The sequence below is a fragment of the Centruroides sculpturatus genome, unplaced genomic scaffold (assembly GCF_000671375.1).
Source record: "Centruroides sculpturatus isolate CEXI.00-Female unplaced genomic scaffold, Cexi_2.0 scaffold62, whole genome shotgun sequence".
In the NCBI taxonomy this organism is placed as follows: domain Eukaryota; kingdom Metazoa; phylum Arthropoda; class Arachnida; order Scorpiones; family Buthidae; genus Centruroides; species Centruroides sculpturatus.
The window spans coordinates 911,873-933,158 of NW_019384388.1; the positions used below are offsets into that span (position 1 = coordinate 911,873).

The 21,286-nt window shown below is 30.2% G+C and overlaps 1 protein-coding gene across 1 annotated transcript in view; it reads right to left on the reverse strand.

The window, feature by feature from the left end:
* LOC111618162 overlaps nt 1-21,286 on the reverse strand; it is a 119,521-nt gene that overhangs the window by 15,246 nt on the left and 82,989 nt on the right. The window contains exon 4 of the mRNA XM_023359624.1: nt 20,475-20,526. Within this exon, the coding sequence (XP_023215392.1) occupies nt 20,475-20,526 (52 nt within the window). The remainder of the gene's footprint in view (nt 1-20,474; nt 20,527-21,286) is intronic.

A 21,286-nucleotide genomic window follows, 5' to 3' on the forward strand; every position in this document is an offset into this window, starting at 1 on the left:
ACTCAGTTCTTGGAACTCATTTGATTCTTCAAAGTATTTGATTTTGTTGTTGGTTAATTCCAAACAAATTTGTCTAACTAATCATTAACAAAGATATTGTGTTTGTATGTTTCCTCATCACATTACATTCATCTAAAAAAGGTGCAAAATCATTCTTGGAATGAAGTTTGTCATGCTCTGTGATGACTGTTGTTATTTATTTGTCCACAACAAATGGAACCTCAATTTTTCACTTTGGGTTATTTTTTCATACCCTTTTGAGTATAAAGAACCTCTTCAATTTCCTTGTTGTATAGATATACCTAATTAATTAGTGTAAAAACTGGATGCATTACTTATAATTAATTCAAAATACACATAAATCTAGTAACCAAAAAAAACTTTAATATTCAACCAATGTGCATTGCACATTGGTTGAATATTAAAGTTTTTTTTTGTATATTAAAGAATATTATAGTTGTTTTTGGTTAAAAATCAATCATTTGATTGATTGTATTTTTAAATTTATTTTCTATTCTGTCTGAAGACTTGAAGATGATCTTTAAATAGAATTGAAAACATTAGTTCAGTTATTAAATTACTTTTTGTTACTAAATTTAGGTGTATTTTGAGTTAATTACAGGTATACTTCTTATATTTCTGCATTATACATGTTTCTGGCTTGTAGTAAAGTTTAACAGAAAATTATTCCAATCTAAAGTTTTGTGATTTAGCTTTCCATTTTAGACATGTTTTATGTATTTGATAGCCTCTTGTTCTCTTTTCTAATTGTTAGAAGCGAGCAGAAGATTGCTTGGGAGAACTAATCACACGGAAGCACAACAATGGTAGATTATACAGGTTTTACCGATTACAAAGAAAAATGCATTTCAGACTGTATGTTCCTCACCAGTGATTTTTATTTAATACACATCTGGTTAAAAACATTAGATTACAGTTCTAAATATTTATGTATAAACACAGCAAAATAAACTAATTATCAAATATAATATTACTTCAAATGTGGTAACTGCTATAAACATTGTATTTTATAAATATGCAGGTGATAACTGGATTCATAAATACTGCATTAAATAATTAATATATAAAAACTAAATAAAATAATAAATAATTATTGTAAAAGAGTTAAAAAAGAAACACCTGTAAGTTATAAAATGTAATAAATATATATAAAATTGGTAAAAATAGAGTCTAAAAGTAGTAACACAATAATGATACCAATAAAATACTAAAACCGATACAGCATAATATTAAAATAAAAAAGGAAATGGGAAGAGGGAGAAGTATCTTAAAATGGACTCTTCTCAGAGGTATAACATAACCAAATCTCTCTAATGTCAGTACTAGTATTTAAATTCACTCTATTTTCAGTAATTTCAAGAATTTTGATATTGTGTAGATGACACTTTGCAACCTGCATGATAGCAGTGTCCCCTGACTGCTGAGTTAGAATAACTGTATTTAACAAGTCTTAAATGTTCTCAAATCCTAATTTAAAGTTCTCTAAATACTATACTACTTTTATAATGTTTAGAACTGTAATACAAACCTTTTAATGTTTTTAACCATATATATATTGAATAAAAAACTGACAAGGGACATACAATAAAGCCTGTATAATCTGCCATCGTCGTGTTCCTGCATGTTAGTTCTCCTAAGAAATCTTATGATTACTTCTAACAAGGTTTTACTGTATTCCCTTTTTCTGCATTCTCGAAAATTTCTCTTGTAGAATTTGGTCTTTTCTTAATATAGTATACTAGCATGGTGTGACGGTCTGGAGTGCCATCACATAAGACATCAGGTCACCTCTAGTAGTGATCCGCAAGCCCATGTGGGACTATCATAGCCCAGTGGTTAGTAATATCCTGCAGCCACATGTGTTGGCTCTCATGGCAGGACTCCCAAGAGCCATTTTTCAGCAGGACAATGCTCGACCACACACAGCGAGGGTCACAGAACTGCTTCTGTCACATTGCCACACTTCCCTGGTCTGCAGATTTGTAACAAATTGAGTTCTAATTAGTTTTACCGAACTAGAGGACCACTTGCAGCAACTGTGGACCCCAGGACACCATACAGCACTTGTATGCCTCCATGCCTGCCTATATCACCATTATACTTATACATGTATAATTTTGTTTGATTCTGAAAACTCCTCCTTGCTATGCTAATTTTTATAGCACTATATATAAATATATTACAAAATATACATCACAAAATATCATAAAAATATCACAAAAAATATATATATTTTGTAAGACTCTGAGGAATTTTAATTGTTAACTTTAATCTCTGTAATTTACCAACAATGTTAATCAACTTGTTCTTAAATGCTTGTTACTAATTACTCCATAGTCCACACAAGACAAATTGGCAGCACTGTGCTACTTTATTTTCAATGAATTACATTCATTGCTTGTTCCGAAGAACTCAGTTCTTGGAACTCATTTGATTCTTCAAAGTATTTGATTTTGTTGTTGGTTAATTCCAAACAAATTTGTCTAACTAATCATTAACAAAGATATTGTGTTTGTATGTTTCCTCATCACATTACATTCATCTAAAAAAGGTGCAAAATCATTCTTGGAATGAAGTTTGTCATGCTCTGTGATGACTGTTGTTATTTATTTGTCCACAACAAATGGAACCTCAATTTTTCACTTTGGGTTATTTTTTCATACCCTTTTGAGTATAAAGAACCTCTTCAATTTCCTTGTTGTATAGATATACCTAATTAATTAGTGTAAAAACTGGATGCATTACTTATAATTAATTCAAAATACACATAAATCTAGTAACCAAAAAAAACTTTAATATTCAACCAATGTGCATTGCACATTGGTTGAATATTAAAGTTTTTTTTTGTATATTAAAGAATATTATAGTTGTTTTTGGTTAAAAATCAATCATTTGATTGATTGTATTTTTAAATTTATTTTCTATTCTGTCTGAAGACTTGAAGATGATCTTTAAATAGAATTGAAAACATTAGTTCAGTTATTAAATTACTTTTTGTTACTAAATTTAGGTGTATTTTGAGTTAATTACAGGTATACTTCTTATATTTCTGCATTATACATGTTTCTGGCTTGTAGTAAAGTTTAACAGAAAATTATTCCAATCTAAAGTTTTGTGATTTAGCTTTCCATTTTAGACATGTTTTATGTATTTGATAGCCTCTTGTTCTCTTTTCTAATTGTTAGAAGCGAGCAGAAGATTGCTTGGGAGAACTAATCACACGGAAGCACAACAATGGTAGATTATACAGGTTTTACCGATTACNCATGTACACAAACAGTCAAATGACTGAGGTAGCAAAGCTACAAGAGTGAATCAAAGTCCTTTATCAACCGCATTTTTCTCAAAAGCTGAAACATTGTTTTAGAATTTCAAAATACATACTTACATTTGAAAACTGAGTTCATACCCTATTTTTCCACATACTTTCCAAGATAGACCGAACATTTCCTTTATTTGGCACAAATTTTTGGGTGTCACTCTCACAATGTGCTTGATTGCTTATACAGCCACAGTCAAACTGCTATCTTTATATCATTGTCACTATCAAAGTGGTGACCCTCTAATCCTTTTGAGGGCTTTTGGTATCCTTAAGAAGGGGTTAGCAGATGATAATCAAAAGATGCCCTATCTGGACTGTATTGCAGTTGACAAAGAATAACCTTATCTGGAGACATCATAGATGCTTGCCGTTTTGTTTCTGAACTTCACACATTTTGTCAATACATTTTCTTTACATTCTTGCCAGATATCACAAAAACTAAATGACACTTCTGAATTACTTTGGCTTAGAAATCAACAGAACACTCACCATTTTCAAACATTCATATTTCCATTGCATCTCACCAGACAATGTTGGAAACTGTCAAGGAAACACAGAAGGAACTATCATCTCACATATAATATTACACTTTTGAAATTTCAAAATATACATTTCCAGAAAAATGTAGTTGGCAGTGTTTTTGATTTCCTCTCATATTAACCTGTGGCTTTAAGAGACCTGGGCTCAAGGATGAGTTAGATCCAGAAAAATTTTCAAGGTGAGTTGAGCTAGATCTATCAGCCCATCTTTCAATGCTGACCTAGTTGAACCCACAAAAGATATGAAAAGATAGACCTATTAGAAAAGGTGGATTCAAGGAGACTAAAGGGGCTTAAGCCCTCCCCAGTGACACAAAAATTAAAATTTATTTGTTCAAACTTTTAAGCATTGTTTTTAAAAACATATATGATGACAAATATGGCTTATGGGCCATCTGCAAGTAATCATCACTCTCATGTTAATAAAAAGTTCTTATTAATTATTCAAGTATTTAAAATTAATGCTTTATGTACTATACCTTGGCCTAACTGAAAAAATGAGTGTGACATTTTATTAATGGGTATTATTTTTAAGAATGTATTTCTCTCTTTCTGATAATCTACAAAGACAAAGGAGACAGCAACAGAAATTTACTTTCATCGTGTTGTTTATCAATCCTGGAAGGTTTTTCATAAATATAACTTACATTTTAAAATGGTTCTTAACAATCAATAATAATTCTTAAAATATAAAATTTAATCAGTATATATTATTATAGTTATTCATCATAATATTAATTTCTTATTAATTTGCAATATTATGATAAATATTATTTTTAGGAATGATATTAAAATGAATAATGAAATATATTTTAAACAACAAAAGCCACAATAAATATCACTAAATAGATATACATTTAAACCTATGCAATAGTTTTGTCTTATTATCTGGTTTATTATTTGAAAATCAGCAGATTTTACAACATGGATTATATTCCAAGAAATTCTCAAAAAATTAAATTAATCTAAGTTATCTTAGCAAAATGTGTTTTGTTTTGTTTATGCATAGCAAGCCAAGCCTTTTGTTTCTTTAAAAGACACTAGCAGGTGATCTTGGCATTGTCTGGGAAAATAATAAGCAAAAACATTAAGATTGTTCATTGTATGGATTTTAATCTAATAAAGCAATAATAAATACAAATATGTCACACTAACCTTATATAGCTTTGCAGTTAATTTTTGAAATGTAATGCTAACATTTTCAGTCCACCCTAGGACCTTCGTCAGATGGAGTTCTATAAAAAATTTTTCTGGTGAGATCAGAGTTCGATTTAGCTTCTGATTCTAATTGTTCCAATTTTGAATGCCTAAATTAGAATTGAAAGCTAAATTTAACTCAGATTGCACTGGAAATATTTTTTTTTTATAGGACTCCACCTGAAGGTCTTAGAGTGGACCGAAAATGTTAGTGTTACGTTTCAAAAATTAACTGCAAAGCTATATAAGGTTAGTGCAATGTATTTGTAATTATTAGATTATTTCATACTTCTAATCATTCTATTATATTACATTATAGTATTTGATTTATATTTACAAAGGTTATCTTACGCAAGAGTTTATCACACAAAGTGACCAATCTAACACATTTTAAAAATTCATTATTCCTCTACTGTACACAATTTAAAGAATTTTTAAAATGTGTTAGATTGGTCACTCTGTGTGATAAACCCTTATGTAAGTTAACCTTTGTATTTTTATATAAATCAAATACTCTAATATAACAAATATTAAAATAACCAAATTCTTTATATAGTTTTCATTTTAGCCTACCATTGTCATGTTTATCGTGACACTCAGATGGTATAAAATGTCAAAATTTCATTGATCAAGTAGAAAGCAATTGAAAATATGATCTTAAAAAATTTAAGATGCCATATTTTTTTCTAATGTTAGCTCTAACAAACCGTTTCATCAAATGATAATCTGCCAACTAATCAAATTTTGCAAAAAATGGACCAAATATTTAAACTCTGCACCCTCGAAAACCACTTAAAACATTATTACACTATCCGGAACCTGTGACCTGTGCTCGATGCATATATATTGTATATCGCTTGACAAACGTTTTTGAGCGATCTGTTCACTTTTCTATATATGCGTCGAGCACCGGTCACAGGTTCTGGATAGTGTAGTGTTGATTTCACCCCGGTGCTGAAAGTAGAACAGTTCCTACACTTAAAACATATTTTGTGCTTGCCAGTAATGTTGTATTATGTAATTTTTCTATTCAAATGCCACCAGTATGGTGGCATTTGAATAGAAGCACAACATACTTCATCCTGTTGCACTGTTGCAACAGTATGAAGTATGTTGCAAGGGGACTGTTGAAAAAGAAAATACAATCTTTTCCCTGTAATCTTAAATTTAAATTATTTAAATGTCCCATAATATCAGTGAGAAAAGCTAAATTCCATAGCCAATCTTCATTGTTGAGTAGCAAGCACTTACCGGGAAGTTCATTGTTTTCTTCCAGATATTTTAACACACACTCCCTCAAATTCCGAAATCTTGTGAGTGCACTTCCTTTGGAAAGCCAGCGCACACTACAATGAAGGAGTAACTTGCCATTCTCTTCCGTTTCTTCTGGGAAAAGCTCACAAAATTGTTGTCAATTCAGAGCTCAAGCTCATACTTTGTTGATACAGTGTGCTACAGGGTCAACAACAGAAGACAGGTTTAAGTCCTTGGCACAAAGATCTTCTTGATGGATAATATAATGATACTTAAAAACTTTTCTTCCCAAATAATTTTCAAGCAATGTAACAAAACCTTTTATCCTGCCAACCATGCAAGGCACTCCATCTGTGCAAACACTATCTAATTTTGTCCACTCTATTTTGTTAACTTCAGTTACAGTTTTAAATTCTTTAAAAATGTCCTCATCTGTAGTGAAAACTAGTTGGAGCAAATGAAGAAGTTCTTCCACAATATCAAAATTATTGTTCATGTAATGCACAAATATGCTTAACTGCGCATTGTCTGTGATGTCACAGTTTTCATCCAAAGTTAAAAGTATTTGAATATTGTAGTCCAGAGACAATTTGTGTGCCAATATCCTGGTCCATGTCATTTATACGATGCATGATGGTATTTCTAGACAAAGCTATTTTATCAACCATATTTTTGACGTTTATATCATGTACATTTTGGGCAAATATTAAAAGGCTATTTTTTATTATCTCCTCTCTGTCAGAATAGGGTTTCTTCTTGTGGGCTAACAATAGAGAAAGTTCATAAGAAGCCTTCACCATAGTTTCCATAGGCACCAAAGCAAGGCAACTCAACCATTGGGCTCGTCCCATTACCATGCTGTCTTACCGCATTGTTGTACTGGTGTCAAGCAGTGCCACTTTCGGGCACTGGGGTATTCAGTAGCGTATAAGTAGGGTTTTTATGGATTTTGACAAAGTTCCTGAAGACAATATTATTATTTTTTCAAATTTTTTAATTTTTCAATAAGTCTTCATGTGCCACTGTTTAAACTCCGCCATGCCACACTGTGGAACGCGTTCCGCAGGTTGGCCATCCATGATATATAGTAGTCTTGAATATGACTTTCTATCTTTCTTTACACTATTGTAATACATAAAGAAAAATACCATGTTTAATCAGCTAATTTACATGCCTATTTTTAAGAAACTGATTTAATACAGTAATTTATTTCTGAAAAGTTTAAATATGTGTAATGCAAGTGTTCAGTTTTCTGTATTTTGTGAGATGCATCATCAGAAAAATCATCACTTTTTCTTTTTAAACTGTAAAGTTACTATAAAAAGTATTCGAAATATCTTTATATATTAAATTTTAATTTTGTTTACAATGTTGTACTTTTGAACAACAATTATAATTACAAAAATATCACTCTTTAATTAAACATAATATGGCTCCTAAATATTGTTCTTTTTAGAGCTTCTGGATCTCTTTTTTTGCTGCATTTTGACAGCAGATAAATGTTGTAAATACAGGTTTTGATTTTACTGTGCAATGCATTATTGATGAGAAGCCATTATTTATTGTGATGTAATTATTTATTATGCAATTACCTATTGTGACAATTTTTAATCATTTTTTAAATTAAAAAACAAAATATATCTGGCCACTAAGCTTCCATTTATCTAACTCTGTTCTCGAGATTAATGAAGGACAGACATATATCAGTGGAAAGGTATAGAAATAACTCTTATTTTAAACCTCGTAACTGGAGTGAATGTATAATACTTCTGCAAACGTTTTCGACGCCTCTTCTGGGGCTCTTCCTCAGGCTTTTTTTGATAAATACTGAGCTGGACGTTGAAAATCGAACATTTTCTTTTGATTCGTTTACCTTTCGAATCATCGTATGTGAAAACCTTCGAACCAAATTTAAAACGAAAAAGAGAAAAAAAAGAGCGATGTTTTGGAAAGGTATAGGTCTGCAATTTATAAATTGCAGCTCAATAAAGTTGTAAAGATGTCCAAAACAATTACTGCTTTATATTGAAATTATTATTAAAGCAAGAAAATATGATGACACTAAACTTATCAGATCTTTCAAAATATTATTATAATTATAAAAGATTATAATTTGACTTAAAAATGTTTCATTTTAGTTGTTTAATTGTATTATCAAGTAACATTTAGACTAAACTGTTATTTTTTTGAATAATGCTTTCATCCCCTTAAACTTTTTCTTTTTCCTATCATTGTCAAATCCTCCTCCTCTCCCCCTATGCTTATACAATACATGACTGTCAGATACTCTTTGGAGATCTTACAACCTCATGTTCATTTTTAAATAAGTAAAGCAGGTTTGTTCTAGCATAGTACAAAAATAAAGGCCAGGTCTCATCAGCATTATAAGCAAAGCAATGTGAAATTTCAGAAGTTTAGGCCATTTATCTTGTAGTGTTTTCATGAAGTGAAATCTGCATCTTTTATTTCTCTGTGCATCCATTTGTAAACAATGTTTTTGCATTGATAACATTAAACAATGAATTTTGCACATATATCTTGGGACTTCGAAAAGTGATTACAATAAGACTATAACATAACAATAAACATGATTTTATTAACAGGCATCCACTGTAATATAAATTTGGGCACATCAAGGTTTGGCTATAACAATGTCTAGACTCATTAAGAGAACTTTACAGATAAATATAATAAAATAATAAATAAATGCAGTTATTTTTTTTATCATCTTATGAAAACAAAACCTGAAATACTAAATTAAATGATATAAAGAAAACCTGTGAATGCAAACAGTTCAGTTTATTAACATCCAACTAAATTATTTAAATCTATTGTTAATATCCTTATTTAAAACAGTGAGTTTTGTTTTTTGTTATTATTTGATATTGGATTAGTTTATTAGCATTCATGTTAATACTGTACAGATTAGAAACGTACTGATTAATTATTTGCTAATTGTTAATCATACTAATCAGCTCCTCCAACAATTAATCGTTATGCGACAGTTAATTCTGCAATATTCATTAAGTATTTCCCACCAATTAAACAGTAAATAATCATTCAATTAGAAAAACATAATTTAATAACTTTTAATTTAAGAGAAAATTAACATTAAGAAAATAATGTTTAAAGAAATGATAACTTTATTAATAATGATAATCCAGGATAATCATGGTGATGCATCCAGTTTTTATAGAAACCACTAGTCTTTTGTATTTGTATTTTCAGTCTGAAATTTTTATTCAAACTAAAGATGTTCTATTATGGCAAATTATGATAGAATTTCCTAAGTTTTATTTTGCATATTTGTCAAACGGTAGTGCCATGGTCAGTTATACTGTTTTATTAATTACATTGCACACGAAAGAATGCTGATGTGTGAAAGTAATTATGACTCAAGTAAACTAATTCATCAATTAATAATGGAAAAATGCTATAAATACTAAAATCATTGTACCTGTTTGCTCAGAATGGATTCGCAATAAAATCACCAAAAAGGTATATATAATCCATGTTCTACATTAGAAACGATAATAAAACATTATATTGCTTGAATCAATGTCAATAAACTTAGAAACAGTTCACAGTGATAGTTTTCTAATAACTTAGTAAAATAAAAATTATAACAGTTCACTATGATAATTTTTCTTTTACTAAGTTATTAGAAAATTATCACAGTGCATTTGTATGAAATCATCCAGTATTTGGTTTGATCTCTCAATTGAACACCAGACATGACCCATAGAACCATCCAGCTTGGTTCAAAACTGGACAGTTGACAATTATGGTATTTTAGAGAGGTTATGTTAGTTATATTGATCACCAGAGAATATGAGACAACCTGTTGAGGACATTAAGAAAGTAGAGGAGGAGAGTTTTCATAGTGCTCAAGCATTTTTCATTTAAGAATCCTGTTTAGCTGATGAACATAGTTCTTATTTTTGTGCAAGTTGCATGCATCAGTTTTAAATCAATTACATAGCCAACCATGTAGTTCTCCTGCTTAGCCTCTTGCATATCAAGCAAGCAGGCCCGTTACAGTGCAATGTGGACAGGATGCTAAGAGAGACTCCAATTCCCTTTATATACGAGGTCTGTTGAAAAAGTATCGGACTTTTATTTTTTCCGTGTAAACCAATGATGCGCGGGAGGCCTCTTTCGGTGGAGTTGTGGAGGGGACAGTCATGCACAGCCCTGAATTTTTTCCTACCTGCAGGAAGCATCAGTCATTGGCAATCGGCCTATGAGTGAGAACATGTAGTGAGCTCTCGTTGGATTCCACTAAGTTGGCAAATGATTGAACAACAAGAGCAGCGATATTACATCAAATTTTGCCAAAAACCTTGGCGATACCCAAGCGTAAACCATTCGCAAGATTCAGCAGACTTTTGGGGACGATCCTCGAGGCCAAAAAAAGCGTGGCAGGTCCGCAGCAATATCAAGGTCATGTTGACAGTTTTTTCGACTCTCGTGGGGTGGTTTATCGTGAGTACGCACCACAAGGCCAAACCATCGCAAAGGAGTACTACCAGGAGGTCCTTCGTCGTCTTTCCGATGCTGTGCGACGCAAACGACCAGATCTGTGGTCGATCAAAACTTGGCAGCTCCATCGTGATAATGCATCCGCCCATTCTGCGCATCTGATTCAGGCTTTCGTCGCCAAACACAACACTCCTGTGATTCGTCACGCTCCGTACTCTCCCCACATGGCTCCACGTGACCTTTGGCTATTTCCCAAGCTGAAAATGCAGCTAAAAAGAACCCGATTTTAGTCGAGAGAAGACATCGCGTGGAATGCGACGGACCGGCTGATGGCCATTCCAAAAGATGCGTTCCAGCGGTGTTTCCAGCAATGGCAGGAACACTGGGAAAAGTGTATACACTACCAAGGAGACTACTTTGAAGGGGATTAGGGTTTTGTACCTCAAAATCAATAAATGTATTTTTGCCGACCAAAGGTCCGATACTTTTTGAATAGCTCTCGTAAATATAAAATCATACTAAATTCCTTTATTATTATGATGGCATGCATGATCATGCTGTGCACCTACTGGTATACTGAATAAACAAATAGGGATTGTGATCCTTACCAATCAATGATGGCAAGGTAAAAAATAAAATCAAAGCCTTTCTCTCCAGAGTCTAAGTGTCTAACTAGAACTACTGATAGATTTTCGGCATTCGATTGGTGTTTAACTACTGATTAAGTTCATATACTTAAAATGATTTTGTTAGAAATTAAAGATGTGTTATTTTAACTAACATTTTTGACTTAATTGAAAGACCATCAGCAGGTTACAGTTCTAACTAGGTCGAAAAGAGTTTTGCTGGAATTAAAAGATGTTAATTACTGTATGTGGCAAGAGATTACTAGACAATCTCTCCTTTGTATACAAAACAAATCTCCATCTACTAAAATTTATAGCAGCAGGAACCCAACTTAATGACAATTTATGTACTTTATTTCTCAATATTTTCTTCAACTTTAAACCATATATATATATTATTATTATTATTATTTATTTAATTGATAAATACAAAGCAAAATTATTGTTATAAAAATTTAAAAATAAAAAAAAAAGGCTATACAAGAAACTAAAATTTTAAAAGCTATTTAAAAAACAAAATAGGTTTATTTCTGTTAAAATACAGAAATAAACAACATTTTGCAATAAAATTAACATAAAAAGAAAAATACAGAATAAAAGCAAAAAAATTAGAAAATACATATATAAAAATAGGCCTCCGTCAACAAATTTCAAGAGATTACTAGACAATCAATTTACTAAGAAGCTACAGTATCAATACCAGAGAACATAGATTTTCATCAATGTTCAATAAAATTAGGAACAACAATATCTGAAATAGAAAAGAATAATTTACTTCATACCTGTATTAGAGAGAATGAACACTAAAGTAAGATTACATCAATAATACAATAAATTAATTAGTTACAAAAACAAGTTAACATAAAAAAAAAAGTCAAATTTAGAAGAAACAGACAGGATAGTATTAAAAAGAAAAAAGTTAATTTTAATTAAGAGAAAGATCTTAATAGTAGATTTATGAAAAAAAGGTAATAAGATTATTGAAGAAAAGAGATTAACTGTAAAGAGGAAGAGACTTTTTGGTCTCTGTGGAAATTAATGTTTAGCAATTACTGAAACAACATTAAGTAGTGAAGCATTTCTTAGAATAAAAGTTATTTATCAACTGGCAAATAACTTATCACTTAGCTACATCAATCAAATAAAAAAAAAAAAACAAAAAAGAAGAAGGATCAAGAATGTTATTACTGCAAATTGTTTATTTTAATGTATTTTTCAATGTTTTTGCATGTTATGTGATTCATTTGTAAAACTGAACTGACATTTATGTTATATCATCTCATTTATTTCATTGTAATTTTGATTTATATTTAACATTGTGTGTGTGTGTGTGTGCTATTTCATTAGCTTTTTTTAATGATGTAATTTCTTACTTAAGCATAGATGTAGAAGGAATCATTTTATAATTTACATGAATTAATTTGGAAATAACAATGATACTAAAACACAAGTTGATCTTAAAAAAATGTTTTCAGAGTTCAAAAAAAAGAATTAATTCTAAACTTGAAAACTGAGCAAAGAGCAAATGTTAAAATTTGGGAAATCTGCCACAGAGACCCTCAAAATGCTTTGGGAGGGTATGGCAATTAATTAAACCACGAGTGAGCCACTATATTGAAGATCCGAGAAGACAAGACAAATCAGGCAAAGAGAATGCTGATTTTTATTTTTTCTTTATCCGAGGGGGTTGTGTACTGAAAATTTGTTCCTCCCAGTCAAACATTGAATTCAGACTTTTACTGCAACATATTGAAGTGATTTAATGAAGATTTTTGTTGCAAAAGACCAGAACTGTGGAACAACTAAACCTGGCTCCACCATAATGGCAATGTTCCCATAAACATAGCCTTCAAAATGCAAGCATTTTTAGCAAAAAACCTGACTGATCATTCTCACCCTCTTCACTAGCTGGATTTAGACCCTTATTAATTTTTTCCACAGAATGAAGCTGAAGTTCAATGGGCAGATCAACATTTCAATACAGTTAAAGGTAAATAGTCCAAACTGCAATGAGTGATTCAAAATTTTTGAAATAATGACTTCCAAGGAGTGTTTGAGGCTTGGCAGAAGCAGTGAGATTGTTTTATAAATTCAGGGAAAGTTCGTTCAAGGGAATGATGGCCAAATTTAAATTAGTTAAGTATTAAAATCTTTATAGAGCAAATTTGATTTCTTTTTGATCACACTTTGTATGTTGTACATATTGGTACTATCAAGATATTAAGTTGTGTAAACTATTAATATTTCATTGGAGACATTGATTTTGATGTATTTACCCCTTAGGCATAAAACTGGAATATGTATAGCATATCCATATTCCAGTTTTAGTTTAACATAAACAGTAGTGTATCAGGTTTTGAGATGAAATCAACTGATGTCTAAACCAAAGTTTTGAGCTGACAAATCTTGAGATTGACTTATACACTAGCATATATTACTTTTGTTATTAAATGTACATCCACAAATGTCACAGCTGCTGTTGGTGCTAGAGAGAGTAATTGGGTGGCATAGCAATTAGCTATTTGTTGCCATATCTTTCTTAATGCAAACTTCATATTTGTAATATGGCACATTTCACAAATGCTAAGACTGCTGGCATTCATTTAGTGTATTGGATAGCCAGTGGAGAAGCTGCTTTTAGAGTTTACCATGAGTTTACCCTAATAGACATGTAACAAGCCAACAAACACATGCACATTTGCACTGGCAACTGTGTGAAAGTGGAAGAGTCCAAGTAAACCTGCATGATGCAAGAAACTTTCTGTATAAAGTTTAATGGGAGATAGGGAACACCAAAACAAACCTTTATCATTATTAAATGTATGTCCACAGATGCCACAACTAGATTTAGTGCAACTGCTTGCATGCTTATGCCTTGATTATTTTCAACCTGCCGTAGGATTCCTTCTTCCATGTTAAGAGTGTACAGTACTTAGTTCTCTGCCAACTGATATCACTTTATACAGAAAGTTTCTAATCATCATATATATATGCACATGCTATAACATATATATATATGTTAAATAACTTACAATATTAAGAAAATTTAATAATAAGTGATAACATTTTCTTTTGTATTACTATAATTTACAATAACATTAAGCAAGTTATAAACATCTTTAAAAATAGACAAACTGTGCTTAAAGTATTAGACAGTTTGGATGCTATGGCATTCTGTGAGGTGTCAAGTGTTGAACTTTGAATCTCATATTGTATAAAAATTTTATTTGATATTTTTGGATTTTTTTTCTGATTTTTTGGATTTTGGACTTGATGTCTGCTTTCAACTGTGCCATTTTATTTTTCTACCAGAAATTTGCTTCTATTCAAATGAATTTTATTGAATCTAACTAATACTTTAACAAAAATTTAAATAAGATACTGGTACATATGAACTTTTTATATATTTCTGTTAATGAAAAGGTTGATTTTTAATGATGATAAATAATTATTGTCTTTATTTATAATATAAATAAAAACAAAACCTTTAAACAATCCAGCAAATCGTTTTTAATATCATAAACATGCTTTTGAACGCTTTAAGCGATCATTCTCAGTTATCATTTTGAATCAAACGAAGAATTCAAAATTACGTAAAATAATAATTCAAAAAGCAATTACATAAATTTACATTAATATTTAACAAGCTTAAATAATTGCAAAGATTATACAATTTAATTAAAACGAAATAAAGAAATAAAATAATATATACACATCCAGTAAAAGTTATCTTAATTAACCTTCCCGCTTATATAAACTACGTTAATTCATCGTAGAAGGATTTCCATGCCGATGACAACCTGTCAGCATCCCTATGATTAATACAGTTTGTGTGCAACTGCGCCTTGTGAATTTCTAGTTTTTCCAGATGTTTCACGGCTTGCCTGGATCTTGTAGCCTTGATGATCAATGCCTGATCCCGGAAGACCTCAATATTCTGCTGTTCGGCAAAAGCAGCAAGCACTGTAGAGTCTGTTTTTATTCACTAAATGCTTATGTTCAATAATTCTTTAAGTTTCTCATGATTGTTCCTATGTATACCAAATTGGAGTTAAATCTACAGTCTTTTAATGGTATAGAGCAGCGCTGTCCAACTGGCGGCCTGCCAAATAATTTTTACGGCCCGCGAGTACATTTTACTATGAATAAATTTATGTTACTAAATTATTATTATTACTAGCTGCAAGGACCTGCTTCGCTGGGTGTTTATTTGTGGGCAAAAAGTAACGATAGTGAAGATTAAGATAATTACATTATAGCCAATCTTATTCGTTTTCACAAAATGCAAGAATTAGGTCTCTCGTTTCCAGACGTTTCCAGAGAATTTTTACATGAGCATAAAAATATGTTCGATTTCCCGCAAAAGCGCAAAAAACCGCCTGTAAATCTTGCATGCCGCTTTATATTAACACTTCCTGGTCCCGATTCTATTTCTGAACGTGACGTGTAGAANGCCTGTAAATTATCTGTATATTCTTATTTCTAGTAACTTTCTTAACCATTCCTTTGAGGAACGGTGTGTAATTGAGCACGACTCTTTCTTTATGCTGATTCCCTCCCTGCGAGGGGTGTCGCTTCTGACAATTCGCAATGAGAGCATCTATTTTTTCTCTACGGTATCCTTGCTGTATTATTATGTTTCGGATATATTCCGACTCATTGTAAGTGTCACAACACTATATTGGTGCAATGCATCTGCGCCCTCCTTATCCAAGAATGAAAAACCACCATTTTTATATGCTCAGGGTCTGTGGAGTTCCTAGGAATGATAATAAAAAGATAACTGGGTTTCCAGTATATATCTGTTCTGATTTCCCCTTCCTTGCAAGTTATAGATACATGCAAAAAATTAACATTGCTTCCATTTTCCTGCTCCAGCTCCAGAGTCACATACGCATTGCACCAGCATCTGCGACACTTACAAGTTGGAATATATCCGAAACATAGCAATACAGCAAGGATACCGTAGAGAAAGAATAGATGCTCTCATTGAGAATTGTCAGAAGCGACACCCCTTGCAGGGAGGGAATCAGCATAAAGAAAGAGTCATGCTCAATTACACACCGTTCCTCAAAGGAATGGTTAAGAAAGTTACTAGAAATAAGAATATACAGATAATTTACAGACATAATCCCACCGTGTACAGGTTCTTAAGGAACGATAAAGGCAGTTACGAACGCAACGCGATGGCAGGGGTATACTCTATACCATTAAAAACCGTAGATTTAACTCCAATTTGGTATACATAGGAGCAATCATGAGAAACTTAAAGAATTATTGAACATAAGCATTTAGTGAATAAAAACAGACTCTACAGTGCTTGCTGCTTTTGCCGAACAGCAGAATATCGAGGTCTTCCGGGATCAGGCGTTGATCATCAAGGCTACAAGATCCAGGCAAGCCGTGAAACATCTAGAAAAACTAGAAATTCACAAGGCGCAGTTGCACACAAACTGTGTTAATCATAGGGATGCTGACGGATTGTCATCGGCATGGAAATCCTTCTACGATGAATTAACGTAGTTTATATAAGCGGGAAGGTTAATTAAGATAACTTTTACTGGATGTATGTATTTTATTTTATTTCTTTATTTCGTTTTAATTAAATTGTATAATCTTTGCAATTATTTGAGCTTGTTAAATGTTAACGTAAATTTATGTAACTGCTTTTTGAATTATTATTTTACGTAATTTCGAATTCTTCGTTTGATTCAAAATGATAACTGAGGATGTTCACTTAAAGCGTTCAAAAGCATTTTTATGATATTAAGAACAATTTGCTGGATTGTTAAAAGTTTTGTTTTTATTTATATTGTAGTTCCAGTAAGAAAGTATTTTATTTATTTATAATTACATAAATCTATTGCATACTAAACAAATAGAGTATATAGTCATTTTTTAAATCATTATTTTAATAAATCAAAGTACAACTACAGTAAAAAATAAATACATTATTAATTACTCATATTTCTTTGACATTATCTTAAAAAACGAAGTACTGTTTTATTTTTCTAAATTATTTTAAAATTAAATTTAAGCCTAAATCAGCAAATTATTTTCAAACTTATTGATTAATTAATTAATTACGGAAATTTGGCTTAAAGCTAGTCACTTACATCACTAGCTTGTAAAAAAAATATTACTAATTAAAAATTAAATGTTCAATTTAAACTTATCTGTCGCTACAAATTTTACTAGTTATATGATCAAGATCTATGTCCAATCTTACTTCTAGACAAATTAATTTAGACTTACTACAAACCATATTGATTAACCAACTATTGTCATATCAAATTTCAAAATTAATTAATTTAATTAATCTTAATATGGCCTGAAAATTAAAATGCAGCTTCAGGCTTATATTTGGCATTAGGTTTAAACTTTAAAAAACCAAATCAATCATGTCAAATATTCAATTTGTTTGGAATTTTATTTATCAACTTAGAATAAATTTATTTTAAACAAATCATATTATCGATGTTCATTAAATATATACAAAATCGAAATAGTAAAACATGTTTTAGAAAGAAGTTAGCTTTATTTATCATCAAATTAACAAAATACAATGCAATTTAAAATTAATGTTTCTTTTGTAAAGATTTAAATATAAATTAATTAACTCTAAATCAGGGCTTCCTAAATTGTGAATCATGACTCAAAGGAAGTCATGAAAAATTTGCTGACAGTAAAATTTTGTACTACATATTTATGTAAAGCGGCATTTTCGCACCAACAATTATAAAATCAAATGTCGGTCAACTCTGAAAAAACATTGAAGATGCCCTTCTGCAGTCAAATATTTGGCCAAAATTTAATTTGTAATATAAAAGTAAAAACAAGGACATCCCCTCTCATTTCTATGCAAATTTGCTTTTGTCTATAATAAATGGTAAAATAATATGTACATTAAAAAACTGTTTTGAAATAAATTGTTTTATGATTTATTACCAGTAAGTGATTTTATTTGTATACTTATTTTATGTACCTATATAACAGGAGCTGTATCAGATTTTCTCAGGTAAAAGAGGGTTGGTGAATGGAAGAAGTTTAAACCTCCCTGCTCTAAATGATAAATGATAATAAGAATTAAATGTATGGTATGTTTAAAATAATAACAATAACTTAAAGTAACAGAATTATATTGCTTAATTAAGAAACTTTTTTCAAATTTTAAGCTATTCTTGTCTAAAATAGTTAACTACTAGTATACCATTAAATGCTTGTTTTTTAATATTTCAAGCTAGCATGTTTCATTACCTTAAAACCAGAATAATGATGAAAACACTAAACTCTTTTCTTTCTGTGTAAAAAAAAAACTAATGGTTTTCTAAATACTTAAAAAAACTGGATGTAAAACACTCTAAATTAAAAGTTTAAACGCTTCACCTATATTTATCTTCTTCAGTCAAAATTTATACATCTAAATTCCTTATTTAATACAAAATTTTGAAATTAATAAACCTAATTTATTAAATAAAAGTATATGTATAAAATGATAATAAGCAGTAAAAACCAAATGCCATACATTAACAAATTGGACAATGCATTTGTCGAGAAAGTTCTTCAAATGTAAATTAAATTATAAGTTTTCATACCGAAGAAAGTGATTTGAATTTGAAAGTGCTCGAATTTTCTAAAAAGTTTTTTTTACTCTTTAAAAAAGTAGTTTGAGTTGAATTAACAAGATTGGTTTCACTACCTTTCATTTGATTATAATGGAATCGGGTATTTTGTGCACACACTTTTTACAAAAGTTATATACATATACATTTATACTATAAATTTTTATTTTTTTAAATCGATTTAGTGTGCAATAAAACTATTTTCTATTAATTATTTTTAATCTAAATGGAGAAAATTAATTAAAAATAAATTCCGGATATAAAAATAAATAAGTATTACACAAAGGTGGTTGTTATATTCAAATTGATAAGTATTTTTCATATACTTAATAATAGTTTTAATGTAATTTGCTTATAGCATAAATCATTAGAGAGTAATTTATTTTAAAATTAAAAAAAAATCTTTATATTGCTACATATAATAAATTTAATATTAAAAAAAAATTAAATTCATTTTGCGCACGAGAAAATTATTGCGACTGAAACATTTTATTCCTTGATAATAACAGGAATAGAATTTACGTAACAAGAAGATCAATTCCAAAGAAGGTTAAAATTAAACCAAATAATGTAGTCGTGGGAAAAACCATTTTCGTTCTGACTCAGAAATTGATTGCTTTTCTTGGAATGTGACTCATTCTTACCGAACATTATTGCTACAAAATAATAATTTGTTTTTTATTTCGATAATTAATAATTTGAAAAATGTGCATTTTAATTAATAAACTTTTTATATCTCATTTAAAAGAAGAAAATATCATACTTAGAAATGATTATTTTTAATAAACGAGTTCATGCATAAATATCATATTGATTAATTAACTGATAAAAATATATAATGAATCTGTAATAAACTTACGTTATTATTTATAATAAAATTTCACTTAATAATTTCCTAATTTGTCTGTCTTTCAGAAAGATATAAAGTGATTATTACGAACTTCACAGATTTGTTATATAATCAATTATATTTTAATTTGTAGGGTTATTATATATTTTTATGAAAAAACATTGTATTGATTAATTGATATTAGTGCATAAAAATAATTAAGTTGGCAAAAACTAAGATAACAACGAGTCACAACCCGTTGGAAGTCTGATGCGATATATAGACATTGGGAAAACTCCATTTATCCTGGCTACGCCGGCCAAACTATATAGAAGAATAGTTCTTAAGCTTTGCAAGGCAAGAACAAAGTTCGAATTTCTTTCACAATGCCGAATAAATGGAGTTTTCCCAATGTCTATATATCGCAAAAACTAAGATATTTAATTGGATAATATAAATCTAGCTATTAACTGCCAATTTACATCTGAAAATAAGCAGTTATAGAAAGAGAGACAAATTTATTATGTGAAATTATAAATATACTGAAAGTACACACTGATAAAATATTACTTAAAAATTTACCCATATCTTGTTTCGATTCTAAATTTTTCTGAGAATCAATCCAACTACCAATCTGAAAGAAACAAATTGTTTAAGTTTTTGATTACATTAAATGTTTGAATTATTTAAAAGATTACTTTATAAATCAATAAATGCCTAGTAAACAAAGTATTTTCTATCTTCATTAACAAATTTGCAAACATATTATTTGAAAAACATCTAAAATTTCACAATATCGCTCACAGTGTAATTGCCATCTTTTATATGCCTAACATGTCTTTCCTCATGAAAGCATCTCTTGTATTTTGTCATGTGTTTTAGTGCATATTTTTCTCTCTTTATTTCTGGTGTTTGATAATATATATAACCCCTATCTATTAACCACAACAGTAGTCTAAAAGGAAGGTTGTAATATCAATGACTGAAGTGAAAAAGGAACTTAATGTGAAGTATAAAAGAGGTACACGTGTGCCGTATCTGGAGGCCATTTTAAGATGCTGAAGTCGATAGTGTGCATCATTCTTAAGAACAAATAAGCAATTAGAGCAGCAAATGTGGCTAAAGGTGTGACAACGTTGACCTCCAGGAGATTGCACGTGATTGAGACGACAGAAAACTTCTCCTAGTATGGATAAATGAGAAGCAATCAGCTAATGAATCATCTACGAGAGGATAATTTGTCAAAAAGCCAAGAAAACTGTGTATTGACCTTAAGAAACAGGACATCACCACTCCTTGCTAAGGTACGGTAAATGTAATTTTCATTTTATTATACAGTATTTATGTATTTTATTTATTGTTTTTATGTTTTAATTTGAATGGCCTGGAAGGAA